The sequence below is a fragment of the Neodiprion fabricii genome, chromosome 2 (genome assembly GCF_021155785.1).
Source record: "Neodiprion fabricii isolate iyNeoFabr1 chromosome 2, iyNeoFabr1.1, whole genome shotgun sequence".
NCBI lineage: Eukaryota > Metazoa > Arthropoda > Insecta > Hymenoptera > Diprionidae > Neodiprion > Neodiprion fabricii.
The window spans coordinates 3,975,584-4,002,327 of NC_060240.1; the positions used below are offsets into that span (position 1 = coordinate 3,975,584).

Sequence of the window (26,744 nt, forward strand, 5' to 3'; positions counted from 1 at the left end):
AGCCGCGAACCTTGAGGCCGCGTGACGCGCGATTTGAAAAATATATCGAATAGCGTGTAGGTGTGCGTTGTACGTAATGAGATTCGCTTATTTCGGGCATCCCTGTAATAACGGATACACCGCTGATCATTAATTGTTTGGCCCGAAAACGCGTCGGACGCGTTTATAGATCAGGCTGAAGTTGCTAACTTTATTGCAATTGTTAACGAGCTTCAATTTGGAATCCATTTCGAAACGTTGAGAAACAATCACCGTTTTCTTAAATATCAGTAAATTTCCTTTTAGAAACGATTTACCGAACTTCAAACTGTACGAAAATTGACAAGTAACGGATTTTCCTCTCCGCGAATCGAAATCGTTATTCGTTAATCGTTATCGTAATAAAGGAAAATGCATTTAGTATTTTGAAAACTTGACTGCTCCAAAGTCACCATAAACTTACAAAATAGTAATATTTTCTTTCAATGTTTCGTCACGTTTTAACGTTACTAACTTCAGCCTGATGTTTATAGGTGAACCGCGATCACCTGATCGATTCTCCTCTATATCTGTAACGTTTGCTCGTGACATTTGAAAGCGTTTTATTTTATCTTCTCGTATTATATATATATATATATATATGCAGTCTATACGTCCATCCACCCGGTTGGTATAATAGTCAGTTACGTAAGCCTTTGGACCTGCGACGACGACGGTGACCCCGTGTAAAACTGAAAACAAACCCGAACGACGCGAGGGGAAAATTAAAATTAAAATCAAACGGACATATGTATCTATCTATATATATATATACACACGCATATAAATTCGTATATCGATGCTTATACGCACCGGGCTATGGAGCTTTTGCTTAAATGCGAGATAGTTGCTGCGATTTTTAACGAGCTTATAGACGCCAAGAACGCTTCACATGACGAGATCACCGAGTGATTGATGATTTTGAGAAACAAGCCAAATATTAGATGTATATAATATGCATATAAATATCTACACGCATATATATGTATATCGTTGTATATATTTGTGAATATGTATCTTCCCGCGGTTTTTCTTTCGGTTTTATACAGCTGACTCATTGTCAGACTTTTTTCATGTATTACCTGTATCGAGAATTTCTCAACTCTACGTATAGACTTTTATAATACCTTTCGTATTATATGAACACTGAAATAATAAATTCTACAAGTTAGAAGTAAACAAAAAGTTATACACACATGCACACACGTGCTTAGTGGGGTGTGAATATATCGCGTGTGCATTTTGTCAGTGAAAGAATAATCGGATTATATTTGAAACAAGTGTTCCGAAGTTGGTAACAGATTATCGTAACGTTATCGTAACGAAACGTGGAGAAGAAATCACTTTTCTTATTTTTTCACAACGATTTTTAAGGAACCAGGATTGGAAAATATGATTATATTTCGTTTTATTAACGTTTATTGAATTTCAAACAGTTCGAAAATAACGAAGTAACGGTTTTTCCTCAGCATGAATCGTTGCGATAACGTTACTAACTTCAATGTGATTACAAATGCCAGAGATCGATGTTTCGTAATTTCATGTAATACCTAAGTAGGCGTGTTAAACTGAATTTGCAAAATATTACTACGGTTTACCGCATTTTACACAAGATAACGAGTTTTCCCAAAAAAGCATCGTTATTGCACACCGAAACGTTACGAGACTGAAGCTAGCAAAAATCGAAAATTTTGTAAAACATCTTTAACTTTCCACACTTTTATGGAATCACGAGGATAATACTGAACTGCATTTATCTATTTTCAAAAAGTCTGACACATTTCGCTGCTAACGTTTCACGAGGCTGAAGTTAGCAGCGTTAACGTAACGTTCCACGAGAAGAAAGAACGATTATTGTCCAATTTTAGGACGACTTTCAAGAAATCGGCTCTTCAGAATTGTCGGATACTTTCTTCATTGCAATGTTTTACTAAATTTCGAAAAGTCGCGAAGATGCGAATCGATTAACGATCCTTCCTAAACGCGGATCGTTACGGTAAGGTTACCAACTTCATTCTCGTAACGTTGCGAACTTCAATCTTGTATTCAAAACGCGAAGCTCGCGTGGCGGGCGCGTGGTCCGATCGTCTCGATTCCGTAAAACGCGTTCCATGCGAAAGCGAGTCGAGGCACGTAGGAATACGAAGGTAGGAGGAGAGTGAGTGGGACAGGATCAGCGTTAAATCGTGTCGGAGGTATACCTACACATCCACGTATCCTGGCGCTGAGCGCACACCAAGATCCCATCACACAACTTTTACACGTCGGTATCCGCACCCTTCTCCGAAAGCAGATGACAGTGCCGCGGTGCCGCAGGTCGGCCGTAACGACCGCACACCGCACGATACACACACGGCCGAGGATAATGCACCTCGCCAGATACGACGATGACGATGACGACGATGACGGCGATGGTGATGCTGGAGCGCTTTTTACTCGCCGAAGCCCCAGCTTCGAAATCAGGTTTTCCTCGCCGCGTTTCGTGTCGCACGCTTCGAACTTGTAATGTATCCGAAAGCGACCGTGTCAATGAATTTACGATACCAGTTTACGCGATTTTATCGAGCTTCGCGGGCACCACACGTGCGTCAATTATTTGCGTTTTTTATAATACACGTGCTGTTAATTTCCACTAGTATGTTATACAGGCATATATTATACCTTGTACGTTATACAGGTTTAGAAAGGAATGTCAAGGATCGTACACTTTTTTTTTCTTTTCTTTTTTTTTTCTACTACCGTCTTTTACGATTGTTCGATATTATGGTGAAAACTACATTGTTTGAATTTTTTAATATCGTCGACACCGCATATTCAGCTTCCGCAAATCACTATTTTTCACAAAATGATGGATTTCAAATGCTTTGTATTATACTGTACCGAAATCTCCAACGCGGTGGAAATTGTTGCGGGAATTTTGCCGTTTGAAGATTTATTTATGCATACACTGTACTCTTGATTTATTTATAATAACGTGCGGATTTCCAGGTGAACTTTAATCTCGTTAATGATATACTTGAAATTGTTTTTAATTATACGGATCGACAGCTTGGCCACGCGAGATTCTAAATGCACGCTTCTACGGGAACGCACCTCGAAGATACATCCCCGTCCTGAGCGGAACCGGCATCGCACTGAAAACCGGCTGTAATCACAAAGCGGGAACCCTGAGCGTGCATCTTTCTCTTTAAAGCTCCATCTGTGATTCGAACTGACAAACTCTCCCGCGGTCAATATTCCAGGACCAGTCTAGCTCCTACAGCGCGTTTCATTTTTTGTTTAACGATTTTCGAACTCCAAGTTCGACGGTCAGTCTGAATTTCCGCTATTTTTCAGTTTTTTCGAACAGTTACATTTCAGCAACAGTGAAATCAACGATCAAATATGCATGGATAGAATTTTATGAGTTTCGCTAGTCTGTTATTCGTGTTTAAAAAATTATTGTATCTCTGCACATTATTCTTTTCATTTTCTGTTTTTTCAAGAATAGTATTTTAAATAATGAGAAAAAATCAGCTCATCAACGAAAATCTAAAACAGGTTGATATAAATCAAAATTTACAGATAGTTTTCTATTTAAATAAGTTGAATCGAGGGCGCGGAAATTTTCGTAGTTTCTTTCGACGATGAGAGATGGCGATCCTTGTCGTATTTCGAAAATGTTCTACCACAGGGCGCTGTGCCTATACTTGATTAATATGCCATCGACTTACCCATCTTGCGGTTAGTTTATTTTACGATGTTCATGGTGCGCCGCAGTTTTGGCATTTGAGTAGATAAGGTTAACACCTATTGTTGTATTTTAATTCTTGCGACGCGGCGGCAAAATTTCACCCTCTTTTTAACAATGAATGTCGTGACTTGCATAGCACCTGTAAATATTGCCGTAATTAAGTATTGTAAGTACGAAAATTAGTCGGTTTAAATTATTAGCGATGAAGTTTAGACTGTGAGAGTCCAGGACATATGTAGTCGGGGCTAGAAAAATTACATCGGCCCGTTATTATCAGCTATAGGTATAGATAAGCGTTCACTTGCATAAACAGTTATGTGAAGATAGAGCGAACTGAAACTTGCGATGTGTGAAATTAGAATAACAGTATCGTGAGTGACCTAAAAGGTGGCTTAAACTAGTAAAGAATAGATTAAACTGAACAAAAATACCTGCCGTTGTTGTATTTAAAACTCTCTAGAAATTTGTCACAGAATCTCGAAAACAGTTTTTAATTATCCGTTGTACATATAGGTATTTTTAATGCAGTAAATGTAATTCCATTGTAATGTTGATAATTATTTATCGAATGAATTTATTTTCAGGGGGAAAACGAGACGAGGATTTAATTTTGCCAATCAATGATTCTCTCAGCGCAACGCTACACACCGATCACGTAAATCTATTTTCCGATTCGAATATTATGGTTTTTGATACTCAGATTATGCGCATAAATAATACTTGCGAATAAACTATTTTTTAGCTCTGCGCAAAAACCACAGTAATGACGAGCGCAGATTTCAAGGAAGATCGCATCTGGCTAAACGGAAGGTAAAGGTGAACCCCTATTTACCGTTTATTTTTCAAGTAGCTAGTCCCTGCAACTGAATCGATTCTTAATTCGACTTTTATAAATCCAGCTGAAAAATTCAAACTCATACCCCGATATGTTGGATTTCATTTTTCAGTGAAGAGTCCATCGATAATAAGAGACTGCAAAACTGTTTGAAAGAAAGTAAGTATCAAATTTGTAACTGCTGAACCATGCTAAAAAGGCATATTCGAATATTGGAACTAAACGAAACACTATGACATTCGCAGTAAGGAAGCGTGCCAAACTGGGAAGTGACGTTGGATCTTGGAAAGTTCATATCTGCTCGGAAAATAATTTTCCTACTGCCGCCGGTCTTGCTTCCAGCGCCGCAGGTTACGCCTGTTTAGTCGCTGCTTTGGCAGGGCTTTACAATGTCGAGGTAAGTCTCGATGATGGAAACCTCTCCAAACCTCTCAACTTTCCTCGGGGCAATTCCGAACTTGATAAATATGATCAATCGGTAATTTCAGGGCGATATCAGCGCGGCTGCACGTTCTGGTTCCGGATCCGCTTGCCGCAGCGTCTTCGGAGGATTCGTACGTTGGTATTCGGGCTCTAAACCGGATGGCAGCGACAGTATAGCTAAGCAGATCGCTGCCCCAGAACACTGGCCACAAATGAGAATCCTTGTTTTGGTTGTAAGTCTCCACGGTTACAGTCAGCGGCGAGTGATGAAGAATATTTGCGATATTGTTGTGCGAATTGAGTGCAATGATTGCTTTTTGCTCTGCAGGTGAACGACGCTTCCAAAAAAGTTTCCAGTGCTATTGGAATGAAGCGGAGCGTTGCGACATCTGAGCTGCTGAAATACCGGGCTGAACATTCGGTGCCGCGGAGAGTGGAAGAAATGACCAAAGCTATACTTGATAGGGATTTTACGAAATTTGCGGAACTCACGATGAAAGACTCCAATCAGTTTCACGCCACTTGCCTCGATACCTTTCCTCCTTGCGTCTACATGAACGACACTTCTCACGCTATTGTTGAACTTATTCACGCGTACAATGCCGCCGCTGGAGAAACGAAGGTGAAACATCCAAGATCTCTGAAAATAATATCGAGAAAGAAGGATTCATCCTGAATTTATTCATTTTTTCATTTTCCCAGGCGGCCTACACCTTTGACGCAGGTCCCAACGCTACTCTGTATCTCTTGGAAAAAGACGTTCCGGAAGTTATCAGTATTCTAAACCATTATTTTCCCACAATTAGTCTAGGCGATATCGGCGTCGAGTATCTTAAAGGCATTCCTGTGCAGCCTGCAGCCGTTTCGGAGGTTCTTTTTATTTTCTTTTCGATTACCTAAGTCTTGCATCCTAAACACAAAGTCGATTCTTAAATCGCTTTTCATTCATTTCAGGATTTATTACGTCGGATTAACGCTGAGCGACAAAGTCCGGGAAAACTGAAATATATCATTCATACGTGTGTCGGTGATGGGCCGAAAATATTGCGTGAAGCGGCCGACCATCTTCTCGATCGTAGTGGTTTACCACTGAGGAGGAAAGCTTAGGGAAAAAAAAATGGAAATGAAATACCACGGGGGTCGAATGTATTTTTTGCAATTAAACGCACATAAGATATTTTATTAAGAACGCCTATTACGTGGTCAAATTGAGTCTCAGATCCACCTAAATCAGAATCGTTTAGCATATCTCGTTTGACACGGAAACGTTAATATATTATTAGTCTCATTAGCCGAATTTTTCGATTTCAGTTAAACGGCAGATCGACGATAAATAGCTTGTCCCACTTATCGACTATTGTCAAATGCCTGTAAAATATCGCGGGATTAGTCAATTTTTCACCGCGCAAGCGGCAACCAACGATACACGGTCGCTCTTGCGCATGCGCAATTCGTTAGCCGCTTAATCAATTGAAGGGCCATTGTTGTTGGCATTTTTACCGTTGTTGCGGCACCGAATTCGTCGCCGTCGAATAGAATATTAGTACCATCGAGGAACCAGTGCCCGTTGATACTTCCTTCCAGCACTGATCAGCCGAGAAAACCATGAGCGCGTTGCATCTGAGCGCTGGTAAGCCGCATTCAAAATAATTAAACACCCAATGTCGCAAGAATACCGGTGTTCGATTTTATTGCTTCAATTATCAGCAGTCAATGCCACGCTGCGTCGGCACTGACACGCTGTTCTCTGTTCCTTTCGAATCTTTCGTAATTTAGGGTGATTCATCACTGCGTATATTTATCGGCATGTTCTCGTTCTACAAATTCTTGTCTATCTTAATTTATAGCAATGATACCTCAACCATGTAATCCTTTTCTGATAAAATTGAAAAATTTTTCAACTATACTTCAAGGACTAGCTGACTGATTGTCTCGAGTATAGGTGAATAATGCGAATGGTATTCCGGAGAACATTCTCAGCTTATTAATCAATTAACGCTTATAAGACGAAGAATGTTGTTTAATATTCAATTCATCTTATGCTTAGAGTCAGGTTTATTTTTAGCGCAGACTAAGGACAAATATTGCCAACTTTTATCGTATTATAGTCTATTCAGCTGATGTAGTGTCAAGGCTTGCGTTATGATAGTTTTCGGGAAAAAAATTAAATGCCGAGAACAACGGAAAACATCTGTTAACACGGGGTAATTGGGTTTGGTTTTCATCTTTCTAAAATCCATTTGGGTTTATTGATCATCAACAATTTGCTGTAACAATTATTCGGTCAATACAACACAGATCAAATTAGCAATTTTTGAAAAAACGCATGATATAATCAAGGTTTCAGATTTTGCATTCGTTTCATTTCAAACGTCAGAGTCGTAAACTCATTAGAAACGGAACTATTATCGCTCAAGGAAAGAAAATTTGAGTAAAATTTTTAAATAATCGAAATCAATTTAAACTTCTTCTCCCAGAAAAGAGATATTGTAATTTCTTTTCTCTATTTAATGGGCCCCTCTCACAATACGGGAAATTGTTTTATATTCAAGGATCTAACCGGCCTGCTCCACTGGATGGGAAGGCACGTTTATACAGTATGAAATTTTGCCCCTATTCTCATAGAGCAAGGCTTATACTTACGCTGAAGAACGTACCTCATGACATAGTAAACATAAACTTGAAATCAAAGCCTGAATGGTATTTTGAGGTACGTATATATTTTTTTTTTTTTCCAATGTTCGAATCGGTATAATTTCGCCTGTTTACATAACACATAACACAAAGACAAGTTTTGTACACTGATTTGAATAATTCTTCTCTGCAGATTAATCCTAATGGAAAAGTTCCCACTTTCGTAGATGTTGACGGAAAAGTGGTCGACGATTCTTTGGCTATTGCCAATTATTTGAATGAACGTTATCCTGAGCCACCTTTATATCGCGAGGAAACCAAGGCTCGTGATGTAGAGCTAATTGATAAATATGGAGTGGTATGATATTAGTCATCAGTTTCTCAAAAATCAATAATCAACCACAAACGTATCTTTTAACGTGACCGATTATTACTATCGCTAAGGTAGTTCTGATGTTATAGATAACTAGCCTTTTTGGTGCCTGTATTCACAAAAGGGATACTAGACCACTACAAGAAATAGTTGGGGAAATAATAGGACACTTCGTAGCGTACGAAGAAGAATTGGGAAAACGGGGGACGATTTTCTTTGGAGGTTTGTACAATTGTAATATAGAATTTCATAATCCGTATTTCTATAATAAACGAATTTTAGGAACTGAACCAGGGATGCTGGACGTTTTGATGTGGCCATGGGTAGAGCGGGCTAAAGCACTTCCACTGGCTTTCGACCAGCCATTGAATTTCGACAAAGAAAAGTTCCCACACCTCGTAAGTTTGCTAAATATGACTTTGATCTATCTAATGGTCAGTGAAAACAAATTACAGTATAGCTAATCATAGCATTTTATGTTGTAGATGAAATGGATAAACGGTATGAAAGGCCAAAAGTTTGTACAAAAAAATTTCGGCCCTTTTGAAGCTTTTGCCAAAGTTATCAAAGCTCAGGATGACGTTGACTATGACAGCATTTAAATTAATTCCTCAATTACAAGATTCCGTTAATTTTCTATAAAGCATGTGATATTCGTAACTGTCTTCGATTGATCAAGCTAACCCGATACTCGTGACAATAAAATATCAATAGAACTAAATTGGCATAAATATTTATTATATACAAAATTTATTGGTATCAAAAGTGATCCCGTTTGATTATGGAACAGCTTATTCTAGATTGCGTATCTCAACTATCGGACGATATTTTTATTTTACGATCTAATAACTTTGTTATCATTCCATGATCTTCAGGTTTAAATATAGATAAATTATTCCTATAAGGAATAACACGATCTCTCATTTTTTTAATACTATCCTTGCCAGAGTATAAAATTTTATGCAAAATAATACTTATGCATAGATGTACACTTATAACATCCACGTCAATTAATAACTTATATTGTCAAGGAATGACATATGATTCCTTTAAAATTTTAATAATTTACAACGACTGGAAGACAGTCTAATTACAAGTTGTACCATGTGTATGAATTCAATACTTGATAACGCCCTGTTATCTTCGATTTCATGTACACAAATGGATGCTCAATCGTACCTATTATGTGGTTACCTCTTATTGTTTTGACGGACCAGAAACGTTTGCCTCTGCTTGGCTGGATGTCGGTACTTGCACCACCGGCTGTGAAGGTACATTTGGTTCTGTTTGCTCCACGACTGTACAAGGCGGTGCTTGACTAGCCGAGGGGGCGATTCCTCAGGATGAGTTTATTTCCTCAATGTTGAGGTGGGCGATGAAACGAAGGCGCATTTGCAGCGCAGGCCTTAGTCTGCGAATTATGCATTCAACCTCGTTTTTCATCATATCACCCACAAACATGTATTTGATATGGTATCTGTTAAAATTTTTAGTCAAGAAAAATGATAGGTTGTTTGGTTCTTTGAAAAATATTTGTACTGATTAATTCTCCTGATAACTCTGTAAAAAGTATTATTTAAAGGATACAGCAAGTCGCAAATCGGATCCATATATTTGAGATGAGCTTGAGAACGGTCCGCTTGTTCAAGCATTTCATACAGACTAACAGCGAGCTCAACGACGCATCGAGGTCTCTCTGCATTAAATCGTGCCAAAGTCGGTCCTATCAAGTGGCAAGCAAATATCAATTGCTCTTCGCTGTTGACGACTGGTTGCAATTTTTCTTTGATGAATCTGAAGTCATAATCGGTTTGATAATACTCTAAGAACAAATATAACTAACAAATAACTTGTTTTTTTCTTACTGTGGCATAGTTGTGATTTGACCAACTCCTGCATGGTGCCAAATGGAATGTGCCAGAGCTATCATGTAACTATATTTGTTTTCCAATAACCCATTGTGAGTAATATTAAAATTGAATATTTGAAATGGAGTTAAGTTGCTATATTGCCAGTTCGCCAGTCCACGACTCGTCACTGTTTCCACAAGGCGCTCGTGGAGGGCTGACCAGTAACACTCAGGTAAAGCAGCCAGCAATAATCCTACGCAGTTGATCCACATGTGTATCTGTTCTGATGGTACAACTGTATATCTGTTCAAAAAATGATTAGCATTATTTGCAATTGAATTAAGAAGCAACCTTTGTTCATATCAATTACCGCAGCCTCAATATCATCTTCGTTTTTTGATACTTGTTACTTACCCTTTGGCGACAACATCAAGCAAAGAATTGGCTATTAAATTTGGAGCAACAGGTACAGCCATGAGCTCCACGCAGGTAACATAAAGAGCATGCGCAGCAGGATTTGGAAATTCATTGAACCTCCAGTCAGTTGTTGGGAAATGTGCGATCCCTGACATGGCTGTGAAGTGATAGTTGAAAAAAATTGTGAAGTAAAAATTAGAATGAATAATGCGAAAAAACGTGAGATTAATCGAAGATCTTTTAGCCTTCTTTCCGGGATAAAATTACGTCTGTCGAAGGAATGCTACTCACTCTCAACGATACGACGCACAAGTCGAACATAATAATCTAATTCTGGCACCCAGTTGACTGCGTCGTCAGGAGATCGCGTCATGTATAGCTGATAAGCTTCGGATAGTGCCCAATTGGGAGCCCGAATATCACACAATGAGCCAAGCACAGCAGAGACTAGGCGTCGCTTCAGTGCTGGCCTTTCCCTAAGTTTTCTTTCGTAGTAATGCAGCGTGTTATAAAGGTATGTGACAGGTCGATCTGTGGAAGATATTTGTTTGTTGACTGTTTGGAAGAGTATTCATGTCTTCAGTTAGACAAAGCCCTGTTATATACCAACCGTGAAATTTATAGAGACATCCCAAGTGTTCTAGTAATATTTCTAAACTCTTAGTAACTGGGGGTATCTCGAGATATCTGTGTATCACAATGTCGAATACTGGTAAGAATCGTAGGCACACATTTCCAAAGTATACAGGCAGACTTTGGTACTGACTGGGGCCTCCGGTGGTTTGTTCCATTATTCCTTCAGGAGCAAATTTCTCTGGGTATTTTCGATGAAATGCGAGATGCTTTTCATGCCAATTTGATTGCTTCCAGTGCTCTGGAGAATTTTCTTTTGCAAATTCTTGAACGCGGTTCCGAAATTCAACAGCTTTCAATAAAAGCAATTGGATAATGAAAAAGCAAACTTGAGCTTCGCTGCCTTCTTGTGTTCGTAGTGCCTGAAAAATAATTTTTCAAAATATGATTTCATGAATTCAAAATGGTGTTGAAATTGTTTCCAAAGAAAATTATTAATTGTTAATTTTTTACCAAACAGAGCACCAGCCTATCAATTGTCACAATGTTGTATTTCCAGATCATGTCATTAATGGTATCAACGCATTTGTTTACATGCTGACCTCCGACGCTGTTAGCAAATTCAAAAACTAAGTAGTCGCAAAATTTTCGAAGATGCGCTGAAAGAGCTCTTGCGCCAATTCTTTCCAATATTCTGAAATTATGGATATTAGTTTTACGCACGTCAATGGTTGAGCAACTTTTTTCTGTTCCATTGAATATTCTCTGTCTCATACTTACTTATACGCAATTGGACTTATACGATCTGTTTCAAATATCATTTTCCATAAGAGACATAGAAACAAGGGTGGTGTTCCGGGCACAGAGAAATGTGCTATTATATCATTTTCATTGCTCATTGATGCCCAATTTCTATATTCCTCTTCGACTGCTTTCTGTACCAACATAAGGAAATCGATCAGTTACAATGTGAGGAGCACAGTAATCTCATTTTAAAATGACCAACTTTCTAAACTCATTAACGCTTTCAAGATTCTACGTACTGCAATGACCAAATAATAGGTGATTCCTCACCTTGATCTGTTGTTTGTTTTCCTTAGGAACACTATTTTGTTGGAAAAATTCATTCAGTACTGGAGGAAAACATTGGAGAGTATGATTGGCCCAAGAGTGAGGGGTATTTTGCATGATTGTATTCAGCAGTTCCTTGCACCATGTACCACTCAATGAATCTGCTCCTGTCCCTGAAACAATGGCTCAACCATTTTTCACTTGCAGTTTAAATAGTGCAGATAAACTGATACCTCAACCTTTGCGATATGTACGATTATACATAACGTGTATTTATTGTTTAGACAAATTTATTATAGTCACCTGTGACATGCATTGATCTTGCGAGTGTGAGAACTAAAGCTCGATTCAACTCTTCAGATTCAGCAGACACCAGCGTTTTAGGCTCTGATAAAAACCGGGATAATTGAGGTTGCACTTCGGCAGATCCTAAACCAGTTATTAGCCTAAGAGCTGTACTTTCAACGCTGCAAAAATATTGTGAGTAACGTCATCGATTATAGTAGAACATGGTACCTATAATAACATTGAACAGTTGGGTACTTGCCAGAGATGGAGTTGGGTTTGATTTGTTTGTGGTACTGCGGCGAGACTGTGAAGATGAGACAACAGCTGAACTCTGTAATGTGGTTGAATATGATGCATTCTGTAGCTAAACATCTCGAGCAAAGTATACAGTGTTCCCCAAGCATGAGATTTGAATACTGTGGGAAGCAGTTGACCTGGAATAGAATTCGAAATAGTGATTATGTGTCGAAGAGGTGTTTGAAATTAAAAAATAACCCAGTGTTACTCACTTATGAAGCCTTTGATTCCGAGGCTTTCTATTTCAGTGTACACCAGCAATCTGCTGTAGGTCTCGACAAGGGCAGGAGCAAGAGCCATGTTGCTTTTAGATTGAGCTAGTTTGATAACGTGTGTAACAATACTGTGAATCAGACTCATTTTAGAATGTACAGTAAGAGAATCTAGAATGGACATAGACAATGGCGTTGTTGGTCCATTTGCAAGAGCAGCATTGCTCTGTAGTGGCTGTAAGGGTTGCTGCTGTTGTCCCTGAAAATTATAATAATAAATTTTCATTTCACAAGTACACATAGTTATAAATTTTTTTCAGTTTAATGTCACATTTGCTCAAAAATCACCTTCTGTGTGCCAAGAATTGTGTCAACAAGTGCAGCCATAGGTCTACTGAAGTATTCTTGATTCGTTGAATAAGCATTGCACAGTAAAGCGATGCGATAATCAGATCCCATACACAATGATGTATTTGGCATAACTAAATGTTGTAAAAATCTATAAAGAAAGTGTAAAAATTTAATTCAATAAATACGAAATGGCCGCTGTAAGGAAAAATAAAATTTCAGTAAATAGGTACTTGTCGAATTTATGAATACATATACAATAATTAACGATACGATGAATTGCACCAAAAACGTCACATACTCATGATGAACTTTTAGCGTGTGTGGGATCGGCCTGTGAATGTTCAAGTGCTCGGATTGCGCTTTTTTAAGTAAATGAATCCATATACACGTGATGGCCATTTGATGTGTGCACAATGCCTGACTGAAATCAGGAACAGGTAGTGGTTCCTTTTCGGGGTATAATAGGTCATACAGTTTAAGTACTGGCAGAAAGTTAGACAGCTGGAATAGAAAAAGAAAGTGATGTATCGTATGCAAATATTCCAAAGTTACAATGAAGTAATTTTGTTTTTTCAGATGCGCAGATTTGAGAAAATTATTTGAATCCTTACCGGATTACGCTGAATACTCCCAGATATAAACTGCAATAGGACCCACATCAGATGATCACGCCCCTTTCGCAATTCTCGACCAGCTAGCTGAAAAGGTGGTGAAATGAGAGTCACAGTAAGGAGAAATATAACAAGTAACATAGCTTTTGTTTTACCTTGTCATGTATGGCCATAACAATGTTGGGGAAACAGGCAAATTGAAAAAGTACGAAGTATATAAGTTGAGAAGAAAGGTGTAGCCACAGCCAATGATTCGCAACAGTAATATCTGTTCCCTCAGTGGGTGGTGGATCATTTTCGGATCGCTCCATAGCCAGAAGTACCAATTCAACCAGTTGTTCCTCCAATGCTACGCACCTCTGTTTGTGCTAGATTTACATAAATTTTTACCGAAATTAGTTACCAATGCCATTGATCGTGTGACGTATATTACGTTTTTATTCAATCAAAAATATTGTTCGCCTGACTGAATTTTGAATATATTACACCTGATAATAAATTGATTAATTCATTCATCGAACCTGTTTCTGGAGGCCTAGCATGGAGCAAACCATATCTCTGCTGTACGGTTGTTCCAAGACATATCTTAAAAGTTCGGTTTGAGGCTTTAGCAGATCTTGATCGTAGGGTAAATTGCCTTTGAGGGAGAATTTAAGGGTCGTAGGATCGAGCCTCCATGGGTTGATGACATGGTCCGCATATCCAGAGTGCTCTACTACTGGTAGCATTTTTGAGTGCCCGATTATAGACACCATTTGCGCAGTGGCTCTGAAACTCTCGACAAACCCAGAGAGCAGTTTTGCTAATTTCTATTTAAGAAATAATACATTATTTTCATTTGGTAAGCAAAATAGAAAAGCACTTGCGATTCTAAATCGTGAACATTGTCAAGCATTAGCTTGAGATTTTTTGAACTCACCCAATGCGGCCAATTCTTATTATCGGGATAGGCCTTCTGTATTTCATTAACAATAAAATAGCCAGGCAATAGACATGCATTTCTGTCAAATATATATTCGATAACATTTTCCAGCGCCTTTAATTGCGGCTGTACAGATGCGTTGAGTCTTGCCGGTATCGTTTGTGCCTTTTCTCTGCAGCCCTGTGAAAGATCATGGAAAAATTTATGAGTATAGTCATTTTTCAGCTATGATTTCAATCGTGTGATATTTATTCCACGATATATGATAGCATAGAAATGACCACCCGCCTTCATTATTTCTCTGACACCTTTGTAATCCACTCCTCCAATGATCCGTCTGATGAGGTTAAAAGACTCGACCCAAAAATCCTCTTGCTGATACTGCAGCTTATCACAGCTGAGGATACATTCGCAAACCAATCTGGAAAGTCGTTAAATGATGATAATGAATTTATTAATTGTTAATTTTCTTGCGTCTCCCGTAGCTTCGTACCTTGCAGGTAATACGTTACTCATGACCAAGTTCTCCAGTAACGACAGAAGAAGTTGTAAGCGACTATGATTCGTCAGCGCAGCAGCCATGTTAAGAAATTGTCTAACGCCATTCTCTTGTTGTTCAGTATTGAGACCTGTCATAGCAGATGTTAATTCTGACTGCAATCCTGCTATTTTTTCAATTTCATTATCCAGATGGTGAACGAGAAAACAGCTGAATGCTTCTTCGATAGGTTCCACTCTCTGCGTGTAATAAAAATGCATAGCAATTAATTGTTTGATGGAAAAACAAGTCGTACCTTCGACAAATAGTGCAAAATGCAGAAGTGCAGTGCTGAGTGAGAATATCGCGAGTAAGGAGATAAAACTTATTGGAAATGTGGGAGGACTATTGAAGTAATGTCAAACCTAAAAATTCACTTACAAGAATGTCATTGACGATGTTCGATATTTGCGCCTCGTTACTCATTTTTAAATAGCGAATATTTACAAGTCGCTGTTCTACGTCAAATCTCTCTGTCAAATCACTTAGATATATGCATGCGTCGGATGCAAAACAAACTTGTTAAAAAAAAAAATCATCGACCTAACCTCGTACGGTGTAAACAGATTATTCTACGGCTTCATTCAGCAGTTTAATGAGGTGTGGTGCAGTATGGTCGAGGTGGGGATAAAAGTCTGGGGCAACTGACTGAAGGAGGCAGTGGCAGGAGGGGAGAGCCGGGAAACCACGCGAGTGGCGCTAACTCGGGGAACTCCGGCGGCATTATCGTCCGAGAATTGCAGCGATTGGATCTAATTTACTGCTGTCTATAAAAATTGCTTCGCCTCGCGTAGTTTTATTTCCCGATGTTTCCGCTTTCGACGTGGTTTTTGCGGCTTCGAGTTCGAGCGAGCGAGCCAGTGAGATTTCTTATCTAATTGTAACAAGTCTAGGAACGGTTCGAGTGTAGCTGAAAGAAGTTATTAAACAATTATTGTGTAAAAGTTAACTGTGAAGGTAATTCGGGACAATTATACCATTAACCATCGGTAGAAAAAAGATTATTTCAAGAAATTATTCTGATCAATGTGATATTTGATGAAATTTTGAATTAGATGTTTCAACGCCACCTCTGTTATCAAGCTGAAATCTATGCTTGAGATAAGTAATTTGCATTCTGGTTAGCAGCTAACTTAATTGCAGTTGAGAATATAAACGTTGACTGGAAAAATGAGTTTTATTGAGTCTGAAAATCATTTTCAAGCCATTAGTGCAACGAAAGACTTGTTTTGTGACGGATTTGGTATTTCCATTGTCATTCTACTATGAACAATTTCTTTTGCAGTACATATCCACACTTTGCGATGTAATTCTGGCGTCGAACCATTCAAATGCGGTGTTTCGCGACGGTAAAAATTCGATAGGCAGTGGAATCGATCTGCATTGCAGTCAACTTCAATCGCAATTCGAGATATCGATGTATGGAAATCTCATATCTGTGTTTTCAACTTTCAAGCACGATAAACGTTGCAGCTGTACGGCTAAGCGAATTGGGGGAATGAGAACTGTAATTTAATGATATAATTGATAAATTGATATTAAGTAATCGTTAGTTTTTAATTTTTCATAATCTGATAACATTAATCAAGTTTTTTCAAATTGTGAAAATGTTTTCTCCTATCTGGATAATTAGAGAAATTTATAAATAAGTGTGATCACATGGGAAAAGTGTCAACGATCAATAACATAACCAAAATGAAGTGACCAAGTGATTTTTGCGGTAGTTTATTTAATCGGATTTATCATTACTAAACCATGGTGTCTGGTGATGTCGACAAATTCTTACCCGAGCCTGACAACTATGCCAAATACTTTCACGAGCTGTTCAGGAATATAGCGGACATTCAAAGGTATAACCTCTCAAACCGTTACGTTTGTTTACCCAACATTTACAGCGGTGACTTCATCTGTCACGAAAAAACTCAATATAAAACTTGACGATAGTACTCATCGTGTATTTTTATTCGCAGGGGAAAGGGAGATTGGAAAAAATCTAAGAAGTCTAAGACCGCCAAGAAAAAAGACAAGAAAAATAAGGTTATCTTAATAATTTTAACAAATACTTACATTTCCACGTTTAATAGAGCCTCAAATTAAATTGATTGTACTTGTTCAAAGCATATGTCGTTTACACAATAACAGTAGCGGAAAATATAATTCCAAAATAGAAAAAAAAAACTTTTAAAACAGAATGGAAGAAAATAACTATGTTCAGATACATGAATTCCAGTTGGATGTGAATGGCGACGTAAGCTATAACGGTCCTCCAGAAGTAGAGCTACCCAGCAATGCATCGGCCTTTGCTGTTTTTGCCAGTGTAAGAGCTGCCGTGTTGGAGAAACATGCTAGAGCTACAACCGAGGTATTTAGAGCTTCGAGCTGCAGTTCACCGCCTTTGCCCGAGCTCAGCGATACCATTGACAGTGACAGTGATGAGGAAGTTAGGATTTCAGCCCCACATAATTTACCAAAGGTAGAAATGAACTGTTTGTCCGATTGAAGCTAATCCTCAATCTGCTTTGTTCAAAATTCTTTCATAACTTTAGGAGCTTCTTACGATCAATTTGCAGCTGATACATGATCTGATTGATAAAAACCATTTGTGAGTTTGTATAGAAAATTTATTTATCCTGCCTATGGCTATTGCCATGTAAGGTTATTGGTGTCGGTAATAGCCAGAGGCACAGAATGACATAATACTAGTACCAAGGTCCTTGAATAATGAAAGATATCGTACATATCGAATAGACCATTTTAAATCTTTGAGAATAAGGTACAATCATTTAACCGTTAATCGTATCTGATTTCAAAAAATATCCAACGGTATAATGTGTTTTTTCATAGATTGTCGGCATTGGATTACGTAGTGTATTTACATTGATGCGTGAAAGTAGAACCGTCGAGCCTCAATTATGCACAAAAGCATTATGTGCATTACTGGACGTATTGCAAGGCCAACTTCCTGAAGGTCTCGGATCTGAGCCTGATGATGTTGTTGGTAAGTGACAGAGCTGCTGAGGGTACAATGAGAAAACGCATGTCCTCATATTTTTGTAAAATGTAATTTATTTCTTTCAGATCCACTCTTCGATCTTTTATTGGATCTTGCAACGTCTCATGGACCTGAGTCGGCGACGGCTAACGATGGCAGTCACCTGACCGCAGTTGCTTGTGCATGTTTGCTGAGTTTGGTTGTAGTTAGAGGCGATACTGGTCAAATTCTAGCAGCTACTGCTGCGCTACTCATGTGCCCACGAGCACTGGCTGCTCAAAATATTCAGGTGAAATACATATTCTTATTAAGTGACCCTGGTGTATGTCTGTAGGTTCAGACAATGTGTTTGCCTTTTGAATTTCGTCTATTAAAATTCTTCAATTACAAAATTCTCTCACTACAGATGCCATGCGTGTTGACCGCATTACAAAGAAGCGTCCATAGCGTTTTGCTTGGTAAGCTAGCAAGGCCTGATTGGATAACACATGGAGTTCCTAAAAGTTCTAAGATTAATACATCTACGCTTAAATTACCAAATGAAATGAGTAATGTTGTGCTCAATGGGAGAAGTTTTGTAAGTGATGGAAAGTACCTGTATTTACACACCTGTCGTGGGTTGTTGAAGATTGGCAGTGGACATGGTGGAACAATTTGGGGGCATCTATATGCTCACAAAGCTGACTTTTACCCAACAGAGACCGGATGGCTTGGATTTGCGAACGTTAGTTCAATCATATACATATTATTTACACAATGATTTGGCACTCTGTATTTATTTACATTTATCTATATATTTCTATTCCAGGGACTGTTATATTTTAAGTGCACGCCTAGGAAACAATGCGAATTATTGATATTAGATACGGAAACTCTGATGGTAAGAGGCGTGGCGGTATTAGAAGGACGTGACTGGCCTGCCTCCGTTATGTTCTCTGATGGAGAAAATTTGGGCATGATTACTGCAGCCAAAGATGTGAGTTCACTGGAATATGTAAGCAGAAAATGAGAATACTCGATTTTTGAATATGCTAGGCACTTGTAATTAAATAAAAATTGAATTCCGCCGGCTTTTTCTACAGGAGGGATTCGTCGTTCGTACAATCAATACATTGAGTAATCCTGTGACAGTCACATCCGAGCTACCACTGAAATTGGCGAGAAAATGTGTCGATGTCATTGGCTCAGCATCGTTCGATGAAGAACAAAATGTACATACACTGAGTATTGGATGCGACGATGAAGTCTCGTTTGTTACAGCAGGCAAAGAATTTGCCCTGCTGAGAACTGTTACTGGAAAGGTAATTTTGAAACACCATACACTGCAATTGATTCCAATATTCATAATGATTTGAAGAATATTCGCTTGCATGCAGCAAATAACGAAGTTATGCTCATTTTCGCTGTTTTGCAACAGGTATTATACAGTGGGAAAGGAAGCTCTTTAGGGATCAAGGGTAACGGAAGGCCTAACAGGTGGTCAGAGTTAACTCTGGGAAAAGGACCACGAGTAACTCACATTGCTGCAGGCCACGATGGTCAGCATGCCATTATACTGCTGGAAGATGGATCTGTATTATTTGTTGGAACTGCAAGGCGTGGGGAAGATGGCGATAATAGTGGGTTTTATTTTTTGTGTTTCTCCATTCATCTCATTGCAGTTTTTCAAGTAAATCAATTCCATTTTCTGTACATCCAGCTGCGATTCTTTGTCATAGTCTGTCGATAAAATTTTCAGATAAGGCTAGACGGCAGCCGAAACCAGTTAAACCAAAGAAAATGCTCAAAGTTGAGGGACAATTTATAGTAGACGCAGCATGCAATAATGGATCAACAGCATTAGTAACGAAAGATGGCTCTCTGTTGATGTTTGGGAAAGATGCAACGCACTGCGACAATGTTTCCGGTGTTGTTACCGATTTGAGTGACGTTCACGTGGCACATGTTTCCCTTGGAAAAGCTCACGCCGTCGTTTTGACCAACAAGGGACAGGTTTACACTTTCGGAATAAACAATAAAGGACAATGTGGAAGAGACTTCACAACTACTCATATTACAAACAAGGAAGTTACAGTTGTGGCAATGGAAACCGGTATCGGGGAAGACGAACTGATTGTTGCCGAAGAGGGTAAGTAAAGGCATTTTTTGGCAAGCTGCTGGAATAGGTAGCAAAGTGAACAAAAGTATAAATTACTTGACACACAATATTGCTTTGTACACCTTGGTTGCAATACCAATAGCTTGTCAAAAAATGCCTTAAATTGAATAAATCGTTACTTTTAAACATTGTCAATGCTACAAGGGCATACAATTCACGTTTATCAAATCAATTGTAGATGGTAGAGGTCCAAGCGATGAATGGGAAGAAGCAGCTGGGATGTGCCCAGCAGGGCAGCATCAGTGGAGACGTAGAGTTTGCATGGTGTGCACTGTGTGTCGAGAGTGTACCGGATACAGTATAAGTTGTCTGAGCAGTATTCGTCCAGATCGAAATCCTGGCCAGTAAGTAATTTAACGAAACTGAATGTTACGTGTTGTTTATTTTTTTAGGAAGTTGCCGCAAATTTTTGCAATACCCCTGTTGAACCATGTTTACGACATACAAAGTTCGCAAGTTTTGAATGTTCTTTTATCTTGCAGAGAATGCGGTTGTGGAGAAGGTGATAGTGGCTGTGCAGAGTGTGGCTGTTGTCGTATTTGTGCAAGAGAGAGCGTCGATAACGGTGGCGAACTAGCAGTATTGGGACCTTCCGGAGTTGGCGATATAACCGATATGATGAGACTAGACGTGATGTTTGGAGGTAATTCTTACGCTCATTATTAATCCTATATGTAACTGAGATACGTAAGTAATTATACTTACGTCATTTGGCTATAAAAACGTGAAATTAAAATAATTCTCACTTCAGCGCGACATGGGGTTAAGCTGCAAGATCATTTACAAAAAAGATTCGAGGAGAGACGGCAGAGACAGAGAGGTAAACCAGGTCCAAGTGTGACGAAATACGCTATGAAAATTAAGGGTGGTAACAACCAAAGATCCGGTAATTTATTAATGTTTTTTTTCGGAGTGATTCTATCGACATTTTGAATATGATTCAAATATTCAGACTGTGTCGAAAACTTGTTTCTGTAGCAGGGCCAAGCGTCATTCCTCTGAAGGGATCTGGAGGAAAGGGTGCCATAGCGGTACCCACTAATGTTCAAGCAGAAGAAGGTATTGGTGGAAGCGATTTGGAGAGAGGAGATGCCGCTCGAGTATCCAGCCTTCCAGCAGCTAAACTGTCGATACCAGCCGATAGCCCTGTTGTACAAATTGCATGCGGTCTCCATCATACTGGTAAGTGAACGAATAATACAATTTGTTCGAATATAATGTTTGTATCATAATTCTAAAACAACATTTTATTTCTCCAGTTCTTCTCTTACAAAATGGTCAAGTTTATACATTTGGCAGTAATATATATGGACAATTAGGAGCTGGAGATTTGATAGCTCACGCTGGTCCAGTTCAAGTAAAACTGCCTAGTATTGCATCCCAGATTGCAGCTGGCAGTAATCATTCTGTCATTTTAACATCGAAGGGAGAAGTTTACACTTTTGGATCGTATCAGGTGAAGAAAATGTCTTCTTTAAATGATTCATTTGATTCCAAAATTTTCTCAACGTAAGAATTGTGAATATTTTGGTAATGTCGAATTACAGAAAGGACAATTGGGTATGAACTGGTGGAGCGGACAGAATGACGCCACCAATGTTAGCTCTCAAACAAATCGTAGATCTGAAAGATCTCAGCCATGGCATAGCTTTCCTAACATAGTTCCAAACATCGGACCAAGATGGGGACGACGTGCAACTTGGGTCGGAGCATCCGGGGACCAGACGTACATTAAAATTGATGAAATTAATTCAATCAGCCTCACAAGAAGCACAGTTATGGCGAATAAAAACAGTATCAGTGAGTATGATATTATTCTGTCAGATAAAAAAAAAAAATGCTGCCCTTGAGATAGATTGCTGATACAATTTTCTCTATCCGATGTTTCAGTCTTACTTCCGAATCAGAACGATCATGCAAACTCTTTCAAATGTCTTGTGATCAACAAACGAGATGGAAACTGCAACAGCTACAGCGGTGCCGATCAAGTTGACTTCAGTCACACAGCGAGCTGCCTAGATCCTCTCTACAATGTAATCTGGAGTTTCAATCCTGCTAATAATGAGATAAATTGCTACAACGTTATATCGACGGAAGCCCGTTCAATTGCTGGACTTGATACATCTATACTCAGTCCTGCGTTGGCACTACCGGTCGTTTCAAATTGCTTTGTGACAAGATCTCAAGCTGCGATGCACCTTCTGGGATGTCTTGATAGTCTGACACAGGCTCAAGACGAGAAGTTGGTCGTCGTCGAGGAACACGAATGCACTCAAACTTCTCAGGGAAAAGTTTATAGCAGAGAAGATTTTGTCACGGTTAGCAGATTCGAAAGTGAGTACAGTTTACAAAATTTTACTTCTGCATTAAAGTATAACTGCTTGTTGGGCAGGACGAATTTATATTCAATTTCATACAAATTTACGACTCTTTATATCAGGTCATGGCGGCGGTTGGGGATACTCTGGTCACTCGATCGAAGCTATTCGTTTTATGGCTGATACGGACATCTTATTGGGAGGTTTTGGTTTATTTGGTGGTCGCGGGGAATATACTGGCAAAATAAAAGTAAGCTGGATGCAAGTTGTATTATCTGTAAAGAATTAATAGCTATCCTATTTGTTGATTTACAAGATTCATTAATCAACTTCCATTTAAATGTGACAATCATTTGCACAGCTCTTTGACATTGGTATCGATGGTGGCGATCAGGAGACAGATGGTGAATTAATAGCGGAAACTGAAGAGATTCCTTATGAATGTGGACCGAGACAAAAATACCCGATGTTATTTGACGAGGTGATACAGTTGCAGGCTAACAGATGGTATGTTGCATGGGCTAGAGTCAGTGGCCCCTCTAGCGATTGTGGGTCAAGCGGACAGGCAATGGTTACAACGGAAGACCAGTAAGTTGATGATAAAAGATTCCATTTGAATTATGTAACATCCGTTATTGACAAAAATACAAATTTAATTTAATCACACAAATTTCAGGGTACTATTTTATTTTAAATCTTCAAAGAAATCCAACAATGGAACGGACGTTAATGCTGGACAAATACCGCAACTGTTATACTGTGTTATTACACCGGAAAATCAAACTCCAAACAGACAAAGTGATCAGGGAGAACCCATATACATATTGAGTAGAGAGTTTAGCAGAACTGTAACCAAGGTAAGTTTTCTTTTTAGGAGATAAAAAATGTGATTGACAGAGTTATTTATTAAGTTGCCAGAATGAGAGAAGATCGAAAATGGTCAGCGAATTGATAAAATTTTGAAATTTTGACAGGAGTGCTTTCAATCTTTGATATCCTTGCTGCAATGGAGTTGGAATACTCTGAAAGCTGGCTTGTCTGATGTGGCAGTTCATGTATCCTCGTCATCGCATGCAATACTGGAAATGGACAGGCTCGTCTACATCAGTAAAGCCAGTCTCAGATTACTGCGAACGTATACTAACGAGATTTACCCAAATCAAGGTATGAGAATTGTGTCTTCACAAAAGAACCAAAACTTGTACATGTCAACTATTCATATATCTTTAATGTTGGGCTATATTTGTTATCAAAATTTTTTTGATACAATATGTTGATATATTATTTTACTGGAAGTTTCGATTAAACTTGTCCTCACTTTACAGTTGTGAAAAAAACCCCACCTGAATCCGTAAGATTGGCAGAATGTATCGGAGAAGTTAGAGGACTTCTTCGTCAAATACTTTCCGATGTTATTCCAATCACTGTAAAGAATAAAGGCAAAACACGGTCTACCAAAAGTAAGTAACTCAATGATACATGTTCCTTATATTGAGCTGTAGAGAAATGTTCGTTGTGTCTACACAAAATTTTTTTATCTTGCCACAGGTTCCACGAGTTTGAGTTATAAGATGACAGGAACCATTTTTGACGAGTGCCACAAAACTTTCGTTTCCTGCTATCACGCATTTTATCCCACAGCTTACCTGAAGTGGACTTCACTTTGCGACCTGTTATCTGAAATTGAGAAGGTGAACATGATTCTTCTAATAACGATGAGCGTAAAATTTCACACATGGTTTAAAATTGCCATTCTAAACTGTCAATATTTTTCTAGGATCAGGGCACTTCTTCGAAGGATCGACTACTGTCGGCAGTTTTGGCATCCCTCTGCCACCCATCCGTTAGACTTCGCTGTACTTTTCCAATATTAAACAATGTAATGGACAGCACAGACAGTATCAAGCGGCAATTGAGTCCGTCTGATAACGCTGGTTTGCCAATGATGAACTCGACGGAAGCACACCACTATCCTATCCTTGTAGAGCAAATAAGCTACAAGTCTCAGATCGAAAGTTCGAATAGAGGATCGTTAAATTGGTCCTTTCGCGAGGTGTTAGACAGACTGTTGGACCTGGTGCTTATACCAGTACGAAAAAGTCTTTGCAGAGAGAAATCCCAGTCCTTGCCGGATTTGGTTCTACACTGTTGTCATTTGTTGGCAAGAGTTATAGCTGAGTTAGCTTCTCAGTCGAGTGGAAACGACAACGAAGTACAAGGAGCCTGTGGTCGACTGATGTACACCACACCGTCCAGATTCACAAGAACGAATCAGAGCAGATCTTGGAACACTGGGAATGGGTCACCAGATGCCATTTGCTTTTCGGTTGATAGACCTGGTATCGTTGTTGCTGGCGTTGGGGTTTACGGAGGTGTCGGTGTCTATGAATACGAATTGGAGTTGTTGGATGACGTAAGTTGAGAGAAAATCGTGATAGGAATTACTGACAACAAGCATCTCTTATTTGATCCCATCTTTTATTACACTTAGCAAAATAATACTGGCAACGATCCTTCTCACACTCAGCGTTGGAGCAGTCTGGACTTTTCAAGGGGATCTTTTGGCCCGGAAGATTGCGTCAATGACGTAGTGGAGTTGAAGTTCGATAAGCCGGTATCTATAAAAGAAAATGTGAAGTATGCTATACGCTTACGCAATCGAGGAGGAAGAACTAGCAACGGTGACGGTGGTTTGAGCGTTGTGAAGGGACCAGATGGGACCACATTTACATTTACCGCGTGCTCGCTGAGTTTCAATGGTACGACTTCATTTGTAAAGTTGGACGCTCATTGGCTTATTTACAGTGTCATTGATTTGTCACATTTATTATTTTCTTTCTCATGTCATCAGGCACAACTCAAACCCGAGGACAAATTCCGCACATTCTTTACTACTCGAATCCGCAAGATTCGGAAACACAACAATCAACAAAAGCGATGGCGGAATTGCAGGCCCGGAAATGCACACTGGCAATGACGGCGACGATAGTGCAACGTGCTAATGAAATTTTGTCTTTGGCAAGAGAAAGGGCCGAAGATTTTTCCTCCAATGAAATTCTTGGGAACGCAGCTTTTGTCACGACTCTTCTGCCTTTGCTTATGGCTCACATTAGCCCGCTAGCGACTTCAGACCCGCGGGTAATCAGATGACTGACTAACAAGAAGATAAAATTTCCAATTTCGATATTTTACGCAAGTTTCATTTTTTTTTCAGAGTGGGGTGCAGGTTTTGACCCTTATCCAAGAAATGCTTCCACATATTTCGGCGCTTAACCAGATTTCGGGAATGGGATCGTCGCAAATATCACAAGACAGTGAGATTCAGTCGCACAGCGTTCCACCGATTACGACGAGCCAGCATTACACGTGGTTGGAAAGCGATCATCCTTACAAGGCGGCCACAGTTTCCCACTACAAAGTTGCATTTGCCGAAACAGTGAGATGGCTCAGCGTCGAGTTTACTCCGGACTGTGGAACCGCACAGCCTGAGGATTACCTTCAGCTCTATATACCCAGCAGCGTAGCCAGTCCACCCATAACCATTGGGTCAGTTTTTTTGAAAAAAATGCATGGATGGATAAGTGCGATAATAATAGTATTCACAATTTGAAGTTCGCGTTTGTATTTGTACTCATGATATTTTACATTGTAATTTCAGTGCTGCAACCACATCGTCGGAAGATAATCTACCACACTGGCCGGTTCTTCACAAGTTGAGCAGTATACCGAGTCAATGGCCGCAGAACGCTGTCGTTTTACCAGGTCAATAGCATACTTCATTCTTCAAAATTAAGGGTCTAGATTAATACTGCCATATCCTTTCAATCATACTCAAAATATTGAAATGCCGTTGAATTTCAGGAAACGAAGTGATATTTTCCTTGGAAACCGCGTCCGATTACGTCAAGGACGATCGCTCCAACACTTACGGTTTCAAGTGTTTGGTCATTGGATACGAATGGGCCGGTAGTGTGGGTGGATTGAAGCATCTGGAAACCGAATTGGCGTTTCTCGGCGGTGCCTGTGCAGCGAGTTTGATGAAGAAGCACATGACGTTACCGCCTGTGTCAGGTACGAGTTTAATATTTGTATCGTAAGTTAAAAACCGTTGAAGCCCATTACGCACTTAC

At 39.3% G+C, this 26,744-nt stretch overlaps 4 protein-coding genes across 15 annotated transcripts in view; 2 read left to right on the forward strand and 2 right to left on the reverse strand.

Annotated features, from left to right (window-relative positions):
- The window catches only part of LOC124174884 (carboxyl-terminal PDZ ligand of neuronal nitric oxide synthase protein-like), a 30,361-nt gene extending 27,205 nt beyond the window's left edge, over window positions 1–3,156 (reverse strand). For 3 of the 4 annotated variants that reach the window (XM_046554480.1, XM_046554479.1, XM_046554477.1), the window contains exon 1: window positions 2,224–3,156. In XM_046554480.1, coding sequence (XP_046410436.1) covers window positions 2,224–2,265 — 42 coding nt within the window. In that variant the 5' untranslated portion in view covers window positions 2,266–3,156. Of the gene's footprint in view, window positions 1–2,219 lie in introns of all 4 variants that reach the window. The other variant, XM_046554478.1, reaches the window with a different exon arrangement.
- LOC124174887 (diphosphomevalonate decarboxylase) overlaps window positions 1–8,737 on the forward strand; it is a 33,086-nt gene extending 24,349 nt beyond the window's left edge. The window contains exons 1-13 of one of the 2 annotated variants that reach the window (XM_046554488.1): window positions 3,767–3,917; window positions 4,336–4,406; window positions 4,494–4,561; window positions 4,699–4,745; window positions 4,832–4,983; window positions 5,075–5,242; window positions 5,338–5,631; window positions 5,712–5,879; window positions 5,964–6,032; window positions 7,966–8,001; window positions 8,106–8,238; window positions 8,299–8,414; window positions 8,502–8,737. In XM_046554488.1, the coding sequence (XP_046410444.1) occupies window positions 3,866–3,917; window positions 4,336–4,406; window positions 4,494–4,561; window positions 4,699–4,745; window positions 4,832–4,983; window positions 5,075–5,242; window positions 5,338–5,631; window positions 5,712–5,879; window positions 5,964–6,032; window positions 7,966–8,001; window positions 8,106–8,238; window positions 8,299–8,414; window positions 8,502–8,618 (1,491 nt within the window). In that variant the 5' untranslated portion in view covers window positions 3,767–3,865 and the 3' untranslated portion in view covers window positions 8,619–8,737. Of the gene's footprint in view, window positions 1–3,766; window positions 3,918–4,335; window positions 4,407–4,493; window positions 4,562–4,698; window positions 4,746–4,831; window positions 4,984–5,074; window positions 5,243–5,337; window positions 5,632–5,711; window positions 5,880–5,963; window positions 6,033–7,965; window positions 8,002–8,105; window positions 8,239–8,298; window positions 8,415–8,501 lie in introns of those variants that run through there. The other variant, XM_046554489.1, reaches the window with a different exon arrangement.
- Window positions 8,131–15,750, reverse strand: LOC124174879 (mediator of RNA polymerase II transcription subunit 23). 2 transcript variants are annotated; one of them, XM_046554465.1, is made up of 21 exons: window positions 15,528–15,750; window positions 15,102–15,346; window positions 14,897–15,029; window positions 14,606–14,788; window positions 14,208–14,495; window positions 13,842–14,054; window positions 13,687–13,773; window positions 13,374–13,576; window positions 13,073–13,223; window positions 12,725–12,983; window positions 12,475–12,649; window positions 12,231–12,394; window positions 11,931–12,112; window positions 11,637–11,791; window positions 11,370–11,550; window positions 10,894–11,278; window positions 10,575–10,814; window positions 10,281–10,440; window positions 9,882–10,169; window positions 9,604–9,810; window positions 8,131–9,493 (listed from the first exon to the last, which is right to left on the reverse strand). In XM_046554465.1, exons 1-21 carry the CDS (start codon window positions 15,570–15,572, stop codon window positions 9,355–9,357), a joined length of 4,083 nt encoding a protein of 1,360 aa, XP_046410421.1. In that variant the 5' UTR covers window positions 15,573–15,750; the 3' UTR covers window positions 8,131–9,354. The 2 variants fall into 2 exon arrangements, with proteins under 2 accessions (XP_046410421.1, XP_046410422.1); XM_046554466.1 differs by having other exon boundaries at window positions 11,931–12,100; window positions 15,528–15,749.
- A 687-nt stretch (window positions 15,751–16,437) lies between these two features.
- Window positions 16,438–26,744, forward strand: part of LOC124174877 (E3 ubiquitin-protein ligase MYCBP2) — a 164,307-nt gene continuing 154,000 nt past the window's right edge. For 4 of the 7 annotated variants that reach the window (XM_046554461.1, XM_046554463.1, XM_046554462.1 and 1 more), the window contains exons 1-29: window positions 16,439–16,996; window positions 17,117–17,183; window positions 17,377–17,619; window positions 17,991–18,144; window positions 18,225–18,427; window positions 18,545–18,862; window positions 18,947–19,132; window positions 19,221–19,439; window positions 19,556–19,757; window positions 19,877–20,266; window positions 20,475–20,640; window positions 20,779–20,939; window positions 21,048–21,182; window positions 21,275–21,478; window positions 21,556–21,752; window positions 21,844–22,096; window positions 22,187–22,630; window positions 22,737–22,864; window positions 22,976–23,202; window positions 23,291–23,471; window positions 23,589–23,778; window positions 23,940–24,074; window positions 24,163–24,305; window positions 24,392–25,027; window positions 25,106–25,373; window positions 25,466–25,752; window positions 25,829–26,160; window positions 26,273–26,376; window positions 26,476–26,685. In XM_046554461.1, the coding sequence (XP_046410417.1) occupies window positions 16,902–16,996; window positions 17,117–17,183; window positions 17,377–17,619; window positions 17,991–18,144; window positions 18,225–18,427; window positions 18,545–18,862; window positions 18,947–19,132; window positions 19,221–19,439; window positions 19,556–19,757; window positions 19,877–20,266; window positions 20,475–20,640; window positions 20,779–20,939; window positions 21,048–21,182; window positions 21,275–21,478; window positions 21,556–21,752; window positions 21,844–22,096; window positions 22,187–22,630; window positions 22,737–22,864; window positions 22,976–23,202; window positions 23,291–23,471; window positions 23,589–23,778; window positions 23,940–24,074; window positions 24,163–24,305; window positions 24,392–25,027; window positions 25,106–25,373; window positions 25,466–25,752; window positions 25,829–26,160; window positions 26,273–26,376; window positions 26,476–26,685 (6,478 nt within the window). In that variant the 5' untranslated portion in view covers window positions 16,439–16,901. Of the gene's footprint in view, window positions 16,997–17,116; window positions 17,184–17,376; window positions 17,620–17,990; window positions 18,145–18,224; window positions 18,428–18,544; window positions 18,863–18,946; window positions 19,133–19,220; window positions 19,440–19,555; window positions 19,758–19,876; window positions 20,267–20,474; window positions 20,641–20,778; window positions 20,940–21,047; window positions 21,183–21,274; window positions 21,479–21,555; window positions 21,753–21,843; window positions 22,097–22,186; window positions 22,631–22,736; window positions 22,865–22,975; window positions 23,203–23,290; window positions 23,472–23,588; window positions 23,779–23,939; window positions 24,075–24,162; window positions 24,306–24,391; window positions 25,028–25,105; window positions 25,374–25,465; window positions 25,753–25,828; window positions 26,161–26,272; window positions 26,377–26,475; window positions 26,686–26,744 lie in introns of all 7 variants that reach the window. The other 3 variants (XM_046554458.1, XM_046554460.1, XM_046554459.1) reach the window with 3 other exon arrangements.